The sequence below is a fragment of the Alosa pseudoharengus genome, unplaced genomic scaffold (genome assembly GCF_046254945.1).
Source record: "Alosa pseudoharengus isolate Yale_2024_CS ecotype anadromous, Long Island Sound unplaced genomic scaffold, YU_APseudo_1.1 YU_APseudo_1.1_scf_5, whole genome shotgun sequence".
Lineage (NCBI taxonomy): Eukaryota > Metazoa > Chordata > Actinopteri > Clupeiformes > Clupeidae > Alosa > Alosa pseudoharengus.
Genome location: NW_027468837.1, coordinates 5,565,090 through 5,588,572, shown reverse-complemented (window position 1 = coordinate 5,588,572; position 23,483 = coordinate 5,565,090). Strand labels below are relative to the sequence as shown.

Genomic DNA, 23,483 nt, shown 5'->3' with positions numbered 1-23,483 from the left:
TTCTCTGTGATCAGCAACTGTAGGCCTTAAAACATTTCTTAAGTTGATCTTCTCATGAAAACTAGGATATCTGACCATATTAATCTAAGTCCCTGCACTGGCTTTCAGAATGAACTTCAAACCACTAATTGTTTATAAATCACTACATGGACGGAACCATATTTCCCTACCAGACATGCTTCAGTAATGCATACCTTCTAGGCCTCTCAGGTCACAGGACAAATATTTGTTGGTAAAACCTGCAATCAGAACTAAATAGTGAAGCAGTCAGTTTCAAATCTAGAATTAAGACCAAACTGTTCTCAGTGTTCTGCTAACTGATCAAATGCATTACTGTTAATCAGATGCACTATTAACAGTAATGCAATGCAATAAGTATTTCTATGTCTTTTAATTATATTCTAAATATATTTTATGTTAGCCTGACGAGCCAGACCCACATTAAAATGTAGGGTCTGGGCACTCACCATTGGCAGTACTCAGTCCGAGGGGTGGGATAATCGTTTGTCTTTCAAATTCCCAGGACAGCGCTATGAGTTCAATGCGTTTTCCCACCAGTGGAGCTAGTTGGCTAGTTCAAACTTTTGCCAACTTAAAAGCTTAACTCGTGTCACGCTGTTCGCAAACAGCAACATCCATCTTCTTTGTTTTCAAGTAGCAGGGAATTCAAGCCAAACTGTTGCAACTCTGCCATCAATCATTATGTTAAGCCCGCCTAACGTCTCTATACACGATTTGATTGGCCTGATAGAAGTTTAATTTTTTTCCAGTTCACAAGCCAACGGAGAGTTGCTAGACTAGCCCTGGCAGCAAATGTAATGTAAAAAAAAAAAGCAAATGTAAAAGGGTGCGTCTAGATTTCTAGGCTAATTTTATGTACTTTACTTTTTATATCACTGCCCCTCTATGGTTTTATTTACTATGATATACTATTTTTGCTTTTGTTTATGTTAAGTGCATCGAATTATCCCTGTGTATGAAATGTGGTAAATAACTACATTTGCCTTGCCTTGCAATGATCCTATTCATCAGTCCTTAAATAAGCAGGTCTACCATGATTTTATCAAATATCAAAACTGTCTCATGATCAACCAAATAAAAGCATTCAGGCCAACTTCACCATGATACATAACAAGTGTCAGATGTGTACTCTGTCTCGGATGAGCCGACTGTGAACGAAACTGGAGAATAAAAGAGGGAACTTTTCACTTTAACCCAGCTGTGCAGTGTGGGTGCACTGGGGCTGTGCACAATGGCCCTTTATACATGCGGATGACTTACAGTCTCTCCAAACTGTCAGCTCTTGTGTTTTCATCCTCTCATCTCCAATCCATTCTCAAAGTATCTCCAGCTCCTTTTAACTGACTGAGCCTAAGCTAAACTTGTTAAGTATTCTGTATTGATGAATAGCATAAATCAGAGAGTTTAACAGTATAATGGTATTGAGTCATATTGTTAATATCGTTCGGTCAAGGACTGTTTTGAGGTTAAAAAGTCTTGTGTCAAAATTATTTGTTGAATTGATAGATATCTTGGTAACACCTTACTTGACAGTATCGACATAAGAGTGACGTGACACTGTCATGACACATGAACCCTAACCTTAACTCTATCCCTAATCCTAACCCTAATTTGTTATGACAAAAATCGAATGTCGCTATATAACAGAGGCATTATGTCGTTAAACGTTTATGACTTGTTTATGACATGTTCATGACAGTGCCATGTCTCTCTTATGTCGATACTGACAAATAAAGTGTAACCGATATCTTAGTTTATTTTAAAACTATGATTTAATTTGAATTAATTTATTGCCTAAAATTGTTAACTCCCTATATTTTTAGGGCATTGTCTGGATGTTTATATTCAGACACACAACCACACACACTGACAGCACATTCCCTTTTCTGTTTGTGTGTCTGTTCATAGCTCCTCTCTTCGGATTAAGAGGTGATCCCCGGAAGCAACACTTTAAGTTTAATTTCCTGCTGGCCTCAAGGCCCTGCCAAGTACCAGGGATAGTGAGGACTGTCTCCACAAACACACAGCCGTTAAGTCACCCTCATGTACAATCATCTGACCACAGGGAATTTGATACCACCCAGGGCATTGCCCTGGACAAACTGTCCTCCAAGGTGTATCAGCCAATATTTTACCAAGCAACTTCCGATGAACCTCATTCCATGAGAATATGATATGAATTCTTTCCTGGCAAAATACCATGACATGATCTGAATGTAGTATCCTTCAAATACACCAGTACCTCATCTGACATTTTCTGTGGAAAGCAGTTTTAGTACAGATTATTCTGTACAGTGTTATAGCTTTTGTACAGAGCTATAGCATTAGATATTTGTTAGATTATAGATTCCATATAAAGGTCATAGCCAGTATCATAGCCAGTATCTCTCTCTCTCTTTCTCACACACCACACACACAAACATCCAGTGTCATCAGATGTTGAATGACCAATGTGGAATTTTTCGCACTCAGTAGGCTGGTAGCTGAGTGATAGTGGTAAAACATGTCACTCATTATGGAGGTGCATGGGCGGTTATTAAAGCTGAAATCCTGTCCAGCACCTTCAGGGCAGAGAATGCGGCCAGTCAGTCTCTGATAAACTGATTGGCAGCGTGGATAACTTAGATTAGAATTATCTGTTGAGTGGCATGAGCTACAGGTGAAGAATAACAAGATTGAGTGATGCTAGCTGCTATCACTCATCTCCTAAATGGAATACTCCAAACAGGGAGCTAACACTAGCAAACAAACTGGCTGGTAAAATCCAGAACAATTAACATAAATGTACGTAAATACCTTAACTTTTAAGGCAACTGGTGTGTGCTTCTAGTATCTGGTTAGCGGTCATGACACATTATTATATTTTACATGTATTCATTTGGCAGACACGTTTATCCAAAGCAACTTACAGCAATAGGATAACATTTAAGCACTTTATCATTTAAGCTACAGATCTACAGCTACAGTTATAGAATAACATTTAAGGTACAGTGCAGAGGAGACTAAAGCTAGGAATTACCACTGCGTTTGTCAATACTAGTAGCCTACTAGAGGATAGGAGTGCTTAGAATTAAGTACTAGTCATAGTATAGTAGAAGCCATGGGTGTGGGGACGGCAGTGCCAGACGACATTCCTTGAACATTCTTTTTACGCAATTTTATATAATTCTATAGAATTTCCTTAGAGTGAAAAGGCCCAATTTCATCATAAGGCTTTATTTTCATTGTATTTTTGCTTGGATGGTAAGTGTTGCTACAGAGCCCCCTAACTGTAATGGTAGGCTAATTTAGCATTTTATCTTGGCGTGTTCTGTGCACTCGAAAAGCAATGTCTATTGTATGCCTACATTATCTACATGTCAAGTTTAAAATGTGTTAAAATAACAATTTTATGACGGTTTGATTATGGTGTTCAAAACTTGTAACCATAGGATACTGCCATAGACTTGGCAGAAGAGTAAAGAACATGATGAAGAAGAAAATGTGGAATCACTTAGGGTGCCTACGTGGCTTCCCGAATTATTGACACCCAGAAATACAGTAATGGGTCAGCATCACATTATTGTGTTTACATTTAACTTTAAGTTGGAGCTGGTAAATATCAAATTTAATTTTGTTGACTCGATTGTGCGCAACATTTTTTTTTTTGCTACAGCAAATTTCAGTAACGTAGACTTGGACTTAAGCACAATTACAGCTATACTCAGACTGAAAAGCTGGGGTGCGTTCAAATTTGCCAAACAGTGGCGAACGTTCGTGGTGAACATGTTTTCTTTGAACAGTTAAATTTGAACGATTTGGAGTTAACATTCCATCGTAACAGTAATTGCATTGTTGCCTCAAACTCACGTCCAGTCCACTGTACGTTCACGGAGAACTACCTCCTGTTTGCAATTGTTTGCAAATGTTCGGCAACAACTCAAGGCAAACGGAAAACTGTTCGTCAACGTTCGCCTATGTCTGCGAAGTTGAATGCACGCCTGGTGTAGGCTAGGCCCTAGCCTACATCAGGTACAACATGCTTATTATGTGTTTTTGCTTATACTTTATATGTGTATTGAACCAGACTAAGAGATTAAAGGCTCAGGAAATCGACATTTCTGTATTATAGCATCTTTATTCTAATATTTTGAGAAAATATTTTTTTTTTATTTTCATGAGCTGTAACTCATTATCAGACACTAAAACAACAAATGGCTTGAAATATTTCACTCTATATGTAGGCTAATGAATCTAGAATATATGATTCACTTTCTGAAATAAATTAGGGGGGGGGGGGTGCGCTTTTCCACGATAGGCCTATTCACATTTTTTGAGACCCACCTGTAGATCAGCTAAGCACTGTCTCTAGATGACTTGTGTTTGAACATTTCCATCAAGCCAAGACTTGCTATCTCAACAGTAAAACTTAACAAATGAGTAAGCCATGCTTGGTCGTAACCTAATTTGATTACATCTGTTTGGCACAACATCTTTTATGAGTGAGGTCCAGGATACCACATACATAATGAGGAAGGTGTGTTCAAATTCTTGATGAACTTTGAGCTTTATTCTATCAGGCATGTGCTCTAAAGAGAGGCTTTAAATATAAAACAAATTAGGTCACTTTTCAAGGGCGTTGTGAGGTGATCATTTATTTGCTTTCAAACAAGCCTCATCCTTACAAATGCATAAGGTCCTGGAGTCTTGCTTGTGCAGAAAAAGTGTGCTTAATGAGTAAAGAAAAAGAAACAAATGTCACTTATGTGCTTGTGAATGTTCTATTTAGGTCACAGATATTGGAGTGCTTTTCAACAATTAGTGAACAATTAATGGTTACCAATAGTTGCCAGTTAAATGAAGTTACTTAAATGACTAATGTTCAACATACAGTATTGACTACAAATGCATTCAGCAACAACCATATAATAGTCAGACCTGGATATGCAGTACATGTCAATATAATTGACAATTGACGATATTTCCAGTCAAGAGAAATCTACAAACTCCTTCAATCCTGACCTACAAATAGAAGGCTTATTTGGAGTTTGCTGAAACTGGAGGAGAGTGGAAAGCTGGTTGTGCAGCACAAGCGTGGGCTGTTTTGTGTGGAAGGGCCCACATGGGGCAGGCATGGCCCCATTTCCCAGACAAACATAAACCCAATACTCACTGTGGGAGGGGAGACAGGAAATGAAGCAATGTGCTCCTGTGCCAGAAAAGCCCCAGATATACAAGTGGTCAAAGCAGGGGCAGCATGTTGCAGGAGCTCCCTCTCGAACAATTCAGCCCTTCATCTCCAAGTCCCAAATCGTAACCAACAAGGGGACTTCATGGTCTGTCATGAAATAATGGCCAGTTCATTTTTCTAAAGCATATGGATGAACGTACAGTTATACATTTAGCTAGAGATTTAAAAAAAAAAAAAAAAACTGGCCATCCTTCTCTTTGCCATATGCAGAACATCAACACCTGCTAGCTCAAGACAGGGTGCCACTCTACTGAGTGGAACCCCCCGGAACAAGCTGGATGAGAGGAGAGGATCTGGTTTCCATTTCAAGCCCCTTAAATCTTTTGAAAATAAATAATGAGTGGGCAAATTAGAGACTAAGAAAAACAGAGAACAAAGCTAAGGGATCATTACAGCACTGGGTGAACTCTGGCACACTGCTCTTCTGAAACAAAGCCAGTAGCGTGGAGAGATGAAAAATGTATCCAGATGTTATCTCCCTAAGAGGCCAACAAGAGAAAGAGGGGAAGCACAGGAGAGGGAAAAAGTGACAGATGAGGGAAAGGGAGAGAAAAAAATCCCAACGTGTCTAGTAAGTGCTACCTCAACCCTCATAGCCCACACATGTGCTTTATGAAGTAGAGAATTACTCTGATTTTCCCCCACAATTCTTTCTTCAGGAAGCACACACAAACTCAGTGAAGGGGGATGGGAGGGTTCTATAACATGCCTCTAATTAAACCCAGGCCATCGTCTCCTTTCGAGCCCAAACCTTCGCAATCGAATTAGCCTGATGTTTTTGACTGTAATTACATCTATAAATGTTATCCAGGAAATAAAAAGAAATGGTGGACAAGCAATCCTGGGTTTTTGGTGATTCAGAAATGAGCATCAGTGGGATCCTCTCCAGATGGACCTGCAGAGCAAACTCAAACAGGTTCGTCTGGGTTCACCCAGGCTAGAAAAAAAAAAAAAATCTAGGAACGTCAAGAACACTCTTTAGGAGGTAGGTGTATCATTATCAAAGTCAACAATCAGGACACCTGTATGAGTACAAATACAGAGGGTTTATTACAAGGTGCAAAAAGATTAGACCTAAAAAGAGAACAATATTCTTTAGACAGATGAAACCAAGCTTAATGTACACCAGAATGGTGGGAATAGAAAAGTATGGACAACAAAAGGAATAGCTTGTGATCCAAAGCATACCACATCATCTGTCAAACACAGTGGCGGCACTGTTATGGCATGGGCCTGTCACTGGTTCACTGGTGTTTATTGATTATGTGACTGCTGACAGAAGTAGCAGGATGAATTCTGAGGTATATAGGGTTAAGGCAAAGAAATGGAATATTTTTCAAATGCCTAGTCAGTCAGATGACCCCAACCCAACTGAGCACGCGATTCACTTACTGAACACAAAATCAAAGGCTGAAAGATCCACAAACAAGAATGACCTCTCACTGGGATCTGCCAAGCTGACACGCATCAACACAGTAGGTGGGTCATTCTATGAAACGGGTGCCATTTGAGTCCACAATATTTGATGAGATGCATGAGGCACAAAGTAATGCCTATAAAAAATATTCACTCCCTTGGATATTTCCTCTTTCATTGCTTTAATAAATGGAATCTTTGTCAATTTAATTTGTTTATTTTTTTGTTCAATTATTTAAAGAATTGACAAAAATCCCCTCTTTAATGTCAAAGTGAAAGCACATTTCTACAAAGTAATGTCAATTAATAAAAAATATATAATGCAAAATAAGTGATAGCATAAATCAACAGTGGTCCAGCCAATTGGTGCTAATAGTCTCACAATTAGTGAAATGGAGTGCAGTGAATGTGTATAGTATAGTAATATAGACACCTGTTTCTGGAAGGTCCAGTCACTGGTCAATCAGTATTTCTGGCTATAATTCCACCATGAAGACAAAAGAACACTCCAAACTCAAAGAAAAGGTTATTGTAAAGCACAAGTGACAGGATGTATGCAAAAAAAATGTTCACGTCACTGAACATCCCCTGGAGTTCTATGCATAAAACAACGTTCTTCACCAGTCAAAGCTCTATGGGTGAGTGGCATAGCTCTTATTAAATCTCAACTAAAGTTTGCACGCCTAACTGACACCTATCCACGCAGGCTCCAAGCTTTAATTGCGGCCAAAGGTGCATCTACTAAATGCTGACTTGAAGTTTATGCAATCGCTTAGGTCCGTGTAACGCTTTGCAGTGCTGTGTTCTATTTGCAGAATTCACATGAAAAAATATAAAAATAGGCTTAAAAATCTGTTATCCATTCTTAAGGACGGCACAGTAAATGGGTTTACGGTTTTCTGTTCAGAAGTTAAAAATTGAAATGATGCGTCAATTTTCTAAGTTTCCTTTTTTGCACTTGTGGTTGGACTGAACCACGAGCACCGGGGGGAGAACACCATCTAGCTGGGCCAGACTAGACAAAGTGGTGGACGAGAGCGCCGCCTGAAGTTGTTTGTGATTTTTTTAGAGATTAATAAATAAAACTTCTTCTCTGTGAGACATGAGTAGAACACGTACTCATAAGTGTCAGGACGCAGCATTGTCTCCCTCTGCATCTGAAGTTCTGGGTGGCGAGGGTGTCCCGCTAAAGGGGGAGGGAAAAGTCAGGGTTCCACCGTTCCTGATGTAGTCATTGGCAAGTGGCAACGCCGACACCAGATTGGCGGAACTGGGGTGGGATTCGAGTGGTTCTCAAGTTAGCGCCGAACAGGGAATCGGGTATGCCTTTAGACGGGATCAAGTGTGCATTCCAAGCCTGTATGAAATTGCGTATCCCAAACGTCCCATGTCAAACAGTGCTTGGGGTAGCAGCCTATAGGCCTGTATAGCCTAGACTGACGTCGATGGCAAAGCATTCTGCTTTGGGGAATTATTTGCTATGGTATGGCATGACCATGGTATTCAAATATACTGTACGTTCAACATAGGCTGAAAGTTATGTTTAACGTTCCATCTCCCAAGAATCGGCGAAGTTTTATTTATTAATCTCTAAAGTAATGAGTCAAAATCACGAACAACTTCAGGCGGCGCTCTCGTCCACCATATAGTCTGGCCCAGCTAGATGGTGTTCTCCCCCCGGTGCTCGTGGTTCAGTCCAACCACAAGCGCAAAAAAGGAAAATTAGAAAAATGACGTATAATTTAAATTTTTAACTTCTGACCAGAAAACCGTAATTGTGCTCAATTGAAAATCAAAATAAGCATCAATACCCATTTACTGTGCCGTCCTAAAGAATGGATAACGGATTTTTAAGCCTATTTTTATATTTTTTTCATGTGAATTCTGCAAATAGAACACAGCACTGCAAAGCGTTACACGGACCCGCTTATTTTCCATAATTGATTTCTAATTAATTAACATTACTTTGTAGAAATCTGTTTTCACTTTGACATTAAAGAGGGGATGTTTGTAAATTATTGTAAAAAAATTAAATTGATCAAAAATTCATTTATAAAAGCAGTAAAAGACACTCAAGTCCGTAGATTTTAGAACAGCTAAGGGGGTTTTAGGCACTTCGCTAGTGCGTCGTGCCTAACTATCATTGATAAGCAAATGACATTTCTAATTGAAGGCATGTATGTTACATCAATAACTTGACCATGTGGATATCTAAAGTCTGTCCAGTTTTTCATTAAGGAAATAACACACAGGCTAAAGGGCACAAAATGGAATGGATTTTTTTTTTAATTAAACATTAAACATATTAAAATATCTCTTGTCTAACCACTTTTAACAGCAGAACACATCTAACTTTGAAACATAAAGTATGTCCACATTTAAAACCTTAAATAATATCAGTTAAGTTCAGAGAGTAACTTGGTCCAAAAATAGCACACAAAAAATAGCACACTATAGTTGACAGTTGTGAAAAGCTTCAAAGAGGAGGCTTACATTTTGTGTCAATATTATCAATATCAATACTAAGGCACCCAAAGAGTCTACTTCCTTCATTGTGATATTCACTTTTATTCAATTGCTTGAAAATGTGTGTTTTGTTAAATTTTGTATGATATTGCATTGCAAAGGTGTTGACACTGTTCACTTTTGGCAAATGTACCTTACCTTACCTGACAACACTGAAAGCTATGTCCTCAAGGGCATTAATGCTAAAATTCGGACATTTAATCAGGAGAAAAACAAATACACCTGATCCTACCCAAAGACAACACCACACCTACAACCCAGTAATAGCTGTCTTCTCTGGAGTGGCTTTCCAAATACATGTCCACAGGGTGTGGGCCAGCTTTGAACGGCACACTTTTGTGCTGCTGACTGAGTTGAAAGTTTCTCAGGGGTGGGGGTGGACCCGAGCAAAACTGGGAAAAAAGAGGGAGCAAGTAGACCAGGAGCCCTCTCTTCCTTTATGGAAGTATAAAGCGTTCACTCCCCAGGCTGTTGTTGCAGTACGATCTTCTGCTGGTTGTCAATACACTCCTTCAGCTTGTCCTCGGTCAGAGTGAGCCTCTGTTCGAGGATTGCCACCGTCTGTGAGAGAAGGGGGTAGGACAAGAGGAGGGGAGAGAGGAGAGGAGAAGGGGAGGGTAATAATACAGCGTCACAAAAATGCATGAATGCACCCATTTCAGCTCGCCAACAGACGTGCCGTTATTCCAGACCCGGGACAATCCCACCGATTATGAAGGGCGGAATGCACTTTGCTCACACTCGCTTGTCAGGACAAAGTCAGCGAATACAGCGTCCTCTCTCTGCCATGGAGAAGACTTGTCAAAGTCACTAATTTCTTGTAGTCTTGTTGTGAGGATGGACATCGGTAACATACACTACAATTTTACAGAAAATATTGTAATTCTTGAAACAACATTTTGTGCTTGAATTCATGCTTAGATTTGATAATCTTTATCAGCCATCAATAATCCATATCAATCCATTCAACCAATAGGTTTGGAGATCCTCGGTGTTGAAGCTTTCAATTTGTTAAAAATGACATTGAATGGATGAACATAGTATGTTATCTTGTATTCTGATGTTCTGATGTAAATATAGAAGGTAAGCAACTTTGGTTGTCAACTTGCTTAGATGCTATTTTGCAAGCCAATTTACAACCATATAATTAGGCTGGGGAATAAAAAGGCACATTTTAGAGGTAATCTAGAGGCCCTGCATGCTGATCTGGCACCCACGTGAATAATTAAGTGAGCTTTATGCCGCAGCCTTAAAGCAGCTGCAAAACCTCCATGGTGACTTTAAAGATCAGATCGGTTGCCTTTTGAAATACATCATACATCTGCCTATCTTACGTTTATGACTCTTAAACACACTACCATCATAGTTTAATCTGAAGTGAACTTGCTCCAGATGTTGAGACTGTAGAACACCTATGTGCATGAAACTACCTAATGTTACGTTATGTGCTTCTCACTAACATTTTCAGTAGCCCAACTGACACTGGAAACATTGAGTTGAGAATAGGTTATGGTAATGGTATTTAGCAGACACTTTTGTCCAAAGCAACATACAAATAACAACAATACAATAGTTAAATTTAACAGTAAACAAATTATAACGTTGGTTAGATTACACCAAGAAGAACAGCAATAATAAACAACTAGAAATGCAATTCCAAGGAATTACCAGTGCATGAAAATGCTAAAGTTGTGATGTAAAATATCATGTATAGTTAAAACAGATAATAAAGAGATGGTTACTACGGTGATGCTAGGATAGACATGATGGTTGCATAGCTTAATAAAAGTTGATAGTTTAAGAGTAGACTGTTTAAAAGTTGAATGTAGATAGTTTAAAAGTTGTTGATAGACAGTAGATAGTTTAAAAGTTGTTGATAGACAGCTAGTTTAATAGATAGTTTAATGATAGTTTAAAAGTAGACCGTTTAAAAGTTGAAGGTAAATAGTTTAAAAGTTGTTGACAGACTGGAAGTTGAATGAATGTTAATATTCAAATAGTTTAATGGCTGTGCATAGGTAGATATTTGACAATAACTGAAAGTTGGAATGGCTCTAATGTTTGCTAGCAGTTATGCTAAGATTTTTAACTATGCTAACCATGCTACTTAGCTAATGTTTTATAGCAGTGCTAGCAATGCTAACCTGCTAACCATGTTACTTAGCTAATGAATGTTGATATTCAAATAGTTTAATGGCTGTATATAGGTAGATATTTGACAATAACTGAACGTTTGAACGGCTCTAATGTTTGCTAGCAGTTATGCTAAGATTTTTAATTCTGTTAACCATGTTACTTAGCTAATGTTTTATAGCAGTGCTAACAATGCTAGCATGCTAACCATGCTACTTAGCTAACTTAACTAACATTTTCTAGCAGTTTTGCTAAACATGCTAACTATGCTAACAATGTTAGCATGCTAACTATGTTAACCATGTTACTTAGCTAACTTAGCTAATAATTTTAACAGTTTCGATAAAAATGCTAACTAGCTATGCTAGCATGCTAACTACGCTAACCATGTTACGTAGTTAACCTAGCTAATCATTTTTAGCAGTTTTGCTAAAAATGCTAATTAGCATGCTAGCATGCTAACTATGCTAACCATGTGACTTAGCTAACTTAGCTAATCATTTTTAATAATTTTGCTAAAAATGCTAATTAACATGCTAGCATGCTAACTTGCTAGCATGCTAACTATGTTAACCATATGACTTAGCTAATCATTTTTAGCAGTTTTGTAAAAAATGCTAACTAGCATGCTAACATGTTAGCATGCTAACTATGCTAACCATGTGACTTAGCTAACTTAGCTAATCATTTTTAATAATTTTGCTAAAAATGCTAACTAGCATGCTAACTTGCTAGCATGCTAACTATGTTAACCATGCTAACTAGCTACAGTGGGTAGGAGTCATAGTTGATGACAAGTAACAGTTACAATGGCTAAACAGTTAAAAAGTTCAGTAGTTTAAAGGGTTAAATTGTTTAACAGTGAAATATTGTAGTGAGGACTTTTATTTTGAAACAGTTTTTGGCAGAGGAAGCAGTTTAACAGGATGTGTAGTCTTAATAGGGCCAGTTTGTATGCTTAAAGCCTGAGACTGGCAGTTGAGATCCAGGTGGCCTGAACACCTGCCATAGGATTCTAATTGCTTAATGGCCGTATTATGATGTCATAATCGGCAATGTTAAGTCTATGGGGAATTTTAAAACGTTTTTCTTTAATAGTTTAAAAAAGTATAAAAGTTTCAAAGTTGAAAAGACATAGCAACCCGATCTGTTTGAAGACCTACGTTACAAAGTTTGAATGAAGTTTCTAAGTTAAACTGTTCAAGAGAAATTGCGTCTAGAAAAAGTGGTAAGCGGAATAATAATAATAAGAAGTTGCCTAGGAAGAACAGTACAGTGCATTTTCATGCACTGTAACAATGTCAATTCAATCAATAGTCTAATGAAAATAAACAAATACTATAATATACTAAAATATACTATACTATAAAAACTATAGCGCATAAAAAATGCTTAATAAACAAAGTGCATGTTGGCCAATTCCGGTCACCAGTTGATCAATCGGTGCATCGCTGATGATTACCCTAGCAACCAGCATAGCAACCACTTAAATTAAACATAGCAACCACCATATATAACCTAGCAACCATCTCAATTACCCTAGCAACAACCTAGCAACTACTAAAATATTGTCAACCAAAATGATGACCCCAGCAACCAGCATAGCAACTACTTATTTAGCATAGCAACCACCATATCTACCCTTGCAACCGTCTCAATTACCCTAGCAACAAAATAGCAACCACCATGATTATCCTAGCAACCAGCATAGCAACCGCTTTAATTTGTATAGTAACCACCATATGTACCCAAGCAACAACCTATTTTAACTATTTCATAGTTAAATAATTAACTAAATAATTTCATAACATTAGCCCTACCATTGGACCTGTCTGTCTCTGTGCTGTTGTCCTGTCCCCTTGCCCTTCCAGTGAAATGGATGTTTTTAAAGCATTGTTTTGCTTGTTTGAAGGCAACCTTAGACTGATAGCCTATTTAAGATAACGGTGTGGTTGTTGTGAGAGCATAAATTGAGGCCAATCTGTAAGCAAAGTCACGTTAGACCTAGCTTCACACCTCGTTTAGTTAGTGCAGCATTTTGTAGTGCGAATTCTTGCTCTCAGCAGAGGGATAGCAACAGAAAGACGAATGTTGAAATGTTCTCGTATTTTGGGTGAGTAACCCAGGAAATCTCCCTTATTTTCAATGCTCAATGTTAACATCTATGGTCAGAAAACGGAAAGGGAAGGAGACTGATAGAGGAGTTGAGCCAGCACAGGAGAGATTTGTGGATAGATAGGCTAAACCTCCAGTCAACTCCTCACAGCCAAGTTTATCCTCGCCATTATTATATTTGTATAATTAATACTACATTGTCCTCTGTGGGCTTAAGTTACCCAAATCCCCCAAAACAGTTGACCTACACAAAGTTTTCACAGTACAGACTGCAGAAAGCTGCCCTATGCAATGGCGGAGACATCAGCAGTTGCCTGATGTAGTCGCCTACCGTAGATTACCTTTGAACATTTTGCATTTGCATAGATAAGTATTGTAGGCAACGTTAGCCAACGTTTCACAGTAGGCTAGCCCAGGCTAATATATTTATCGGTGGTGGTGTGTCCTTCTCAGCCAAGTATCCTTCTCAGCTCCGTTTAATCTTAGGCTATGCATGGCAAGTGGCTAATAGTAGGAACAAACTCAGTGGAGAAAGATATCAGTAGATCATTTTGATTTGTATAGTGTTTTGTTCGCTTGGATTTTGGAAATGTTACGGAGAAACATGTTAAACTTTTCTGCCTCAGATCCAGACATATATACATCATTGATCCTCCTGTAGAAGTTGTGAGCAACAGGCAAACGCAAGATACAATTGCAGTCCAATGAGATGCAGCAATATTCAATTAATACCTCTGCGATCATGTCAATGTTAGACGATGTCGTTGGTGGAACAAATATCTGTCCAATTCTATTCTGTTCTTGTATAACATTAAGTAAATCATATGGTTTTGTTTACTACTCGTAAGAACAGATGAAAATGTGAGGGAGACCAAGGAAAAACAGCAATAGGCTATTTAATCTATGTCCAGTATTTAATCCTCATTCTCGAAAATGATTTTTTGACATTTCACATTTTTTCAGTTTTCAAAGGCTGATATAAAAAAGTACTACAATATCTATATAATTAGGCTAGGCCATGAAAATGTGAAGGAGTCAGTACAACCATAGGCCTGTGCCACCATTTCATCAACACTCAGCAGTATTTCATCATTAAATCATTACCATCATTAAATTAACTCTATGCAGAATTAGACTATGAAAATGTGAAGCAGACAATTAGTTAATCAACATGCACAAAGAAAACTATTTTAAAAATGTAGGCTATGTTTTTGCTTTAACTTTATGCACAAAACTGTGATTGGTCAACTCGCCCTGTGTGTTGAGCCGGCTGCTTCAAGCAACCTGTGGGTAGTAGCATCATACTAGTTCGCTAACATAAGCTTTGCAAATAAACTCAGACATATTTTGGTTACAGTGACGGGGTTATCCGAATGTAAACTGTCTATCTGCCAGTAACGTTTTGAAATTAACACTTCGTATCTCCAACAAACAGCAGGAGTTTGTTCTAACAACCTTTGCGGTGGTGAGCGACGAAGACATAAGAGACACAAAACTTTGAAAGGTTTACGCCGACTTAAAGGCAACTGCATTGTGTCGACGCAGAAGCATAAATTCTATTCACCAGCACATCAGTGAGGGTGTTTATTTACATCGTATGCATCCACGCACAAATGTATGGGCGTACAAATAGCAGTCGCTTTCAAAATAAAAGCAACGATATTGATTTGCGTGCATTATCTCTATAGGCTCTTGACTATTGTTCTTTCACGGACCTTACGCGGGCCGGTCAGGGAAAGCCCACGGGCCGGATGTGGCCCGCGGGCCGTATGTTGCCCATGTATGGCTTAGACTATTAGATACTACTTAGAACTGCTGGTCCTCCCAGCTAAACCTACCATACACCACGACATCAACATCAAATTTGACTCCCTGTCTGTTTCACCTACCAGGACTGCAAGAAATCTAGGAGTTGTTCTCGACAACCAACTAAACTTCTCAGATCATGTTGCCTCAGTCGCCCGGTCATGCCGTTTCGCACTCTACAATATACGGAAAATCAGGACTTACTTAACTCAAGATGCCACCCAACTTCTGGTTCAGGCAACAGTCATCTCACGACTCGACTACTGCAAGGCCCTCCTGACAGGTCTCCCAGCCTGCGCAGTGAAACCACTTCAGATGATCCAGAACGCGGCAGCGCGCCTGGTCTACAACCAACCCAAGAGGGCACATGTTACCCCGCTACTCATCCAGCTACATTGGATACCTATTCTTACTGTACTCTAATGTTTTTTAAATTGTCCTAATATTGTTGAGAATTTCTCTAAAACTTAAACTGTTTACCATATTGTTAGTCGCTTTGGCTAAAAATGCGTCAGCCAAATGTAATGTAATGTAATGTAGATATGGGTCCACAACAATTAAGTTTATCTTCTCTTGATATTGACGAGATGAAGCTGTAGGCTACTGTGCTCTGCTCAGCTCAACTCAAATCTATGCGCTGCATGTCAACTATATATGATATTTTACATACCATATGTACTTTTGCATTTTCATGCACTCTTTAGTCAAACACCATGTCTCTAGTTTTATCTTTGTAATAATGAATGTCACATTGATCATGTCACAATGGAAAATGGCAAAATGGCAGCTGTTATACCAGCAATAGGCACTAACAAATTAGAGACATGAACAAAACATAAAAGAACATTTGTTTGTATTTCTTGTAGGCCTATTTCTTGCATGAATATGTTTAACATGTTTTAACAGAATATGTTCAAATTCCAGTGGATCAAAAACTGGTTCCATGCTGGTCTTGTTGATACAGAAATACCACAGCAAATTTACTGAGCCCCTACAACAACCACGTTAAGGAAGAGCAGCAGAACATCAATTTACAGCAACAAGAAATAATTTTAATTCTATTTATGGCGAAATGCTGTCTGACCTTGCTGGACAAGACCAGTGTTCTTCCAAACCAGACCCATTCCTACTCATCTTACTTGAGTTGAGAGAGAGGGAGTGAAAGATTCAAGGCAAGAGGGAAATGGAGAGCAAAAAAGAGGAAAGCAGAAATAGAGGGAGGGAAATAGGGAAATCAAAGTTGAGGGGGAGGGAGGGAAAGAAACAACTATTCAAAGAGTGCCTGGATGATCCCCACTCTGAGGCTCTGGGTTACTTTGACCCTGAGCTGACCCTTGCACATACGTGGACACGTGGATCCAATGTGTAGGCGAGACGGAGACATGGCAAGGCCAGCACGCAGTAAACAGGCTTCCGGTGAGTCTCCCCTCCCCCTCCACAACAGGGGCCCAGGCCTGGACTCGATAACATCTGCTGGTATTTCACGCTGCAGGGAAAAGGGTTTTATATTTCCTTCCTCTGTGAGTGTGCTTTTCCAATCAATATGCTGTGCCTGTCACGCTCATCTCTGAAAGCTGAAAACAAACCCACTCTTGATTAACTTACTAAACTACAACACTGTTAACACCGTTTGTATGGAGTTCAAATTTAAATATAAAGGAAATATAAAGGAATTTAAAGAAGGTATAAGTATCAATACTTAACATAAAGAAATATATAAAAAACAATCAATGCAATTTTTAGTTTGATTGACCAAAAATGGGTCAACCCTCAGGATTCTGGATTGAATAGGTAGCAACACCTCTGTAATGCATCAAAATGTCTATACATGCCAATGTAGTTTTGGGTTCCTTAGCAACCCTTTCCAGTTATTGTTTGATTTATACAATCATTCTTTTTTTTTTAAATCAAGGCATGTGGTGCAGTATATCAGTTACGGTGTAGATGAGAAATGTTATATTCTAAAGACTCATGATAAACAATGCTGGATGAAGGAATCAACTATGATAGTGTTGTTTACAGTATGTTGTCCTGCAGTTCTATTGCTTTTAAATCACTCGGTAGGTTAATTTTTGTTGTATTGGCCTCACATGCTCTTTAGAGTAGTGCACTTTAAGTGTTTCTAGTTGCCAGACTGTGATGGCTGCTTAGTCAACTTCATCTGCATTCAGCACTAGGTACAATATCTGATCTTGTTTTCATACATCATTTTTTTAAGCTTCCACTACTTGTGGCATGTCCACAGGGGAGCCTTACTTCAATGGGTGATTATCAATGCAAGGAGTGGGAAGAGAGGGCCTCTCGTGGAGAAGAGCAAAGAAGTGAAGACTAGCTAACACAGCAGAATCCTGTGTTTTAGGTTCAAATTATTCATCTCTGCCTTCAAGCAACTTCGTACCATCCTTAACCCAGAAGGAAGGGGAGGAAGGGAGAACTGGGGATTTCTGGGGATTTGGAATATTCATTAAATCAGACCTATTGCTGTAGGTTTAAAATGTGCTTCTGTATAAGAGGAAAAGTAAGTGTCACCACAGTAAAGAAAGCTTCAAGAAGTGTGTTTTATCCTGTAACAATGCTACTTTAAACTCATATAAAAACACAGTTGAGAGGAACTAGAAATGTGTCAATTTTAGTGCCTCCTATAGACAGAATTTCACAAAAAATGTGTGGGTATCCCAGGACTGGTGCAGTAATACATCACATCAAATTTTATTAAACTCTGATCCTTTACATCAGCGGTCCCCAACCCGGTACCGGGCCACAGGACATTCCTAACCGGGCCGTAGCCTACGACATGAGTTTAAAAACAAAAATGCATGCAAAACTAAATTTAATTCGCAATAATGTCACGTTTTTACATGGCATAGGCCTATATGCAGTTGTTTGATTGCACGCATGTTTGGATTTTGCAAGGTCTATTTTCTTACGTCTGTCTGTCCCGCCTTCAACACTTTTACATATTGCCTTCAGCGCTGCGCAGCCTCAGGTCAGCTCACTTCACTTGATCAGTTCTTGGCGAACGGTAGTGTCACACGAAGTTAGCTAAACTGCTAAAATGAGCAACAAAAACAAGCATCTTTAGCAGGTCACTTGCCAGAGTGTTTGAGTTGCGAGAGCCGCTGCAGAGATTTTTTACAGAAAAAAAGTCACCGTTAGCTGCACATTTTAGTGATGAGGACTGGGTGTCAAAACTCGCTTCACTGTGTGACGTATTCGGGTTGCTTAATGACCTCAACCTGTCACTCCAGGGGAGAATGACGACTGTCTTTAAACTGGCAGATAAAGTCGCTGCATTTAAAGCCAAGCATGATTTGTGGGGACGACGAGTGGACCGGGGTGTATTTGATATGTTCCAAACAGTAGTTGGGGTTTTGGGAGAGACTGCAGGGCCCTTTCTCTCGCAGCTGGTGCGCGATCACCTTGTTGCGCTTTCAAATGAGTTTGAGCGTTACTTCCCATCCTCCAAAGATCCACGACAAACCAATGAGTGGGTCCGCAACCCATTTGTCAATATCCCGAATAGTCCTAACTTGTCAGCGCAGGAGGCAGTTGATCGAAATTGCAAATGACGGTGGTCTTAAGAGTGTGTATAAGGAAACCTCTCTGGCGGGTTTTTGGATCAAAACCAAAGCAGAATATCCCGAGATAGCCGTAAAAGCGCAGAAAACGTTTCCCACCAGGTATCTATATGCGAGGCCGGGTTTTCGGCAATGACTGCAACTAAGACCAAATTGCGCAATTGACTGGACATTTCAAACACACTGAGGGTGTCACTGTCTTCCATCACCCCCATATGGAAGCTTCTTGTTGCAGGGAAACAAGCAGGGCTCCCAATGATTATATTCGTAATGCACGTTTAGTTCCCATGTTTTGTTTCCATATTTTGTTAAGCATGTTCACACTTATAGATGTAGCTTCAAGTTGTTCAATATTCATAGTTCATATTGTTCAATTTTCACTTCTTCAAGTTCACGTTTTTCACAAGAGATCGTTACCTTCACTGTTCATACATAACTGCATGGAGCTAGTTCTTTTCAAGTAATGCATGCACAACACATATGGAACATGGAACCCCCGAACCCCCCCCCCCCCCCCCCCGCCGGTCCGTGAAAAAAAAATAGGAATCAAACCGGTCCATGGTACATAAAAGGTTGGGGACCCCTGCTTTACATCACAAGATATTGGCACAAGTATGATAGTAATTCAGATAATGCAATATGCCAGTTACTAGGGGTGTAACGGTACACAGAAGTAATTCAGATAATGCAATATGCCAGTTACTAGGGGTGTAACGGTACACAGAAGTCACGGTTCGGTTCATACCTCGGTTCGGACATCACGGTTCGGTACGAGTTCGGTACAATGGAGGGAAAAGCAAAACAAAAATGCAGAAAGCATTTTTTTTTGTGCATGTCTCAGGCTGTACCACCTAGTGTCATACAGTCTCTTCCCTGAGCTATCTGCAACAGCCTGAAGTGTGTAAGATGTAGGCTAAACAGTACAATAAGTACCCAGACTCCATCTGTAACTTGTAAACAAAATAAGACAATCAGCTCTAAAACTGAAAATAGGCCTACAGCATCTCTTATTTCTGAAAGTGCAAATTACATAGAAAAAAGATTTTTAAAAATCCACTTAAGCAAGACCTTCAACATCTGTGTTTAGTTGTATATGGAAGGGTCTACAATTTGCCTCAATATTTTTTTCATTGTGTGTAAAGTAATAATCTAGCCTACTAACTGTGAAAATATCACACTATCTTGCCTTTTTTTTAAAACGAAATTGCTCCTTTCATTTCATAAACAGACTACAACTAGAAGTCACGTGACTTTGCCCTTTGACGTTAACTCACCGTAGCATGGTTTGTTTATTAGCCTGGTTAGCGTTGTCACTTTATTTTACTGTCTATGCACTTAACACTACCAGAACCTCATGTGAGAAGTTACAAGTTACCCCAACATAAACGCGATTTACATAGCTTTCTGTCATTACGAAATCATTTAATTTAAGCCATAGGTTTTGGCCCTATTTGTATGTGTATCCAAAGGCTGCTGAAGCGCAGGGGAAGTTTTTTCCCCTCGTTTCAGTGATTGGTAGCCTACATCATCTGGGTGATGGCTTCGAATATGTGTAGCATTTTTTCCACTCACATACCCAACAACTGCTGAACAACGCCGACACACAGTTTCATCTTATCCACCACTCTTTCGCCTGTACTAACGTTACTGTAACTGAAGTTCTCAAACTTGCGATCTTAAAGAGACCAGCGGAACTCGTGGGTCTAACCTTAGTGCTGCTAATGACTGACGGACTCGACCGACGACCTGACAAAAAAAACATAGGCGCCAATCAGAGCTTCAGAGCTAAGGCGAGGCTACAGATTAGCGTTAGGTGTCGCTAAAGAACTCCCGTAACTCTCGCTACTTAACAGTAATTGCGCATGACATTAATTAATCCGCACACGAGTTTTATGTAGTTTTATGAGTTTTATACAGTGTATTCTCCGTGTAAATTCATGCACCGAACCGTGACGCCCGTACCGTTTCGGTTCAATACGAATACATGAACCGTTACACCCCTACCAGTTACAGTGCCCCCTATGGATGAAATGTCATAAAATTCACCTAAAGAAATGCAGCATGTCAACTTTGAACCCTCAGATCATAACATATACACACAGAATTGTTTTGTCGACTGAACTTTGACTCTTGATCACTTGATTGAGTGAGCCAAATGAAACTTTGGGAGATGATCAAATGTGGCCCAGTGTTCTTAAGATAAAGAAATGCTTAAGTTGTGGTGCCCCCTATGGCCAGAATTTCATTAAACTTATAGTTCGGCATCTTGTCATAATCGTGGTTACCACCTCCAAACCATTGCTGTTTACCACCAAATGTGCACAACTGCACATGCTTTTGCTGCAATCACAACAATATATTGAGTTTAACCATCACAAATTTGGCATTACTGGTACACAAGTCCTTTTCTGCACATCACAAGTCAAAAGTGTCATACATGTACACTTACAGTTTTGCTAGTATCGATGCAGTATATTTGGTGAAAAACACATTTGAAGACTAGTATTTAAGAATGTGAGATCATGAACAACATTTGTACATTCGTAAACTTTTATGTGAATTAATGCAACAACAGTTGCACATCTGTAGAATATTTTCAAGTGCTGCCGCAATTAGTCGACGTAATCGACCATGAAAATAAGTCAACAGCAATTTTTTTAGTCGACGAGTCGTTTTACTATTGACCACCTATTAATTTTTGGTTTCCCATCTCAAACTGCTCACTGTAATGTTATTAACTCTTGAGAAGTACAATGACTGTCTTTGGATGTTAAACACACTACTTTGACAGTAGGCTAATGTTTTAAACCCCGCCATACACGCAAGTGTAAACGCAAGCTGAACATAGCTCTGACTAATATTGTATTGTGGAAATTGCAATAAATTAAGTGAAGAGAGTGTCTCACGTTGACAACGAAACATCGTGTCGTTTATTCATTTATACAAAAAAATGTCAAAACGAACATGACACCGCCCGTGATATCAACAATCAAGGTGCGCGTCACTAGAGACAGCGTCCCTATAACACAAAACAAGATAATACATTGACATGTCGTGCGGAACGCATCTCAGATTCTAGCATAACTCACAAATACTTCGTTACTATACTTAAGTAGAAATTTCACGTATCTGTACTTTACTTCGCTATTTAAATTTATGTCAACTTTCACTTTTACTCCACTACATTTCCTAGATAAAATGTATACTTTTACTCCGTTATATTTCCACTAAGCATCTTCGTTACTCGTTACTAAAACATAAAATTAGAAGAAATGTGTGCAACTGCAATAAGGGAGGTTTGGCGAATCACTGCTCCTAGATTGCATTACGCACGCTGCGCGCTCTATTTCAGCGCTTGTGTGTTGCTAAAGGAGGAGGACGCACAACTGAAACCGCCATGGAAGCACAAGCACCTACTGGAGGACCTCCCGTTATCATAGAAGACCACCCCGACGATAGTGGTGAACTCGGTGAACAGGGTAGTGGTGAAGATAACATCATACACCCGTGGCTGTATTTGCAAGGAATGTTTCTGTACATTGGCAGCTTTCTGTGAAGCTGAACACTCCGCTACCTGCCTCAGCAGCCTGTGAAAGGCTATTTAGCATCGCAGGACTTGTCTTCAGTCCAAGAAGAGTAAGACTGAATCAGGCCCAGGGTGGGAGAATTCCCGGTGGGCCGCTTCACTTTTGGGCCGGTCGAGGGAAAAAATATTGACATTTGTCACGTTAGTCTATCTTTTCTTAAAGTAGGACACGTTCCGCATTCTGTGTATGACACCAGTGCAATGCCTCTGCATGGGTTGTAGCCTACGTGAGGGAGTTCTCCCCTCCCAAAAAGAATTGGTTGGGTCCATATAGCCCTTCTTTTCCAAAAAGTTTTCTCAGATACGAATAGCCAAGCCGGCCCTACAGTAGACACAAGCGCCAGGAAGGATGTATGGTAGAAAGAGGCCAGGAGAGACTGAGCAGCAGATCAACCAGTCGACCACTGAAAATTATGAGCCCGAAATTAGTGATGAGGAGGCCATGACTACAGGGACAAGTAGAGAGGATAAATTTAAGTTATTTAATGTAAAAAAGAGCAATTACCCTACATGATAAACCTATATGCCTTGTTTGCTCAGAAGAGGGTGTAGTAAAGGAGTAGGCTAAATCACCAAACAACAATATAGCCTACCCATGCAAAAAACATGTAGCCTAAACATTAGTTCAATATGTCTCTTTGTGGAAGTGTGGGATATGCACATTTCAAAGGCTTTTTCTTTCTGTTTTTGTTCATTTGTGGAATAGTGGAATATTTTTTGTTAACTTCTCAGTTAAAGTGAATTATTATATAACCTTTACACATTTGTTGAACCATGGTACTAATAAAAACTACAGGATAGTAAGAGCTGAAATGTTGCTTCATTTATCCAATTTCCACCACTATGGAAAACGTGGGCCGGTCTTGGGCCTGAAACGCCCAGGCACTGAATTCTGGCAACTTTGAAAACCAGCTTCTTTTGAAGATGAACAGACACCTTTTCAGTGACTGGCATATTAGTAGCTGGACATAGGTGGCCTGTGTGTGTGTGTGTGTGTGTACAAGCAGGTCATTTTATTTTTAAAGAATAAGTTATTTATTTTTCATTTTTACCTGTTCATAAGTGACATTTC

The 23,483-nt window shown here is 39.4% G+C and overlaps 1 protein-coding gene across 1 annotated transcript in view; it reads right to left on the bottom strand.

Moving 5' to 3' along the window:
• Window positions 1-9,215: 9,215 nt before the first annotated feature.
• The window catches only part of poc1a (POC1 centriolar protein A), a 118,013-nt gene continuing 103,745 nt past the window's right edge, over window positions 9,216-23,483 (bottom strand). The window contains exon 11 of the mRNA XM_076268844.1: window positions 9,216-9,754. Within this exon, the coding sequence (XP_076124959.1) occupies window positions 9,650-9,754 (105 nt within the window). The 3' untranslated portion in view covers window positions 9,216-9,649. The remainder of the gene's footprint in view (window positions 9,755-23,483) is intronic.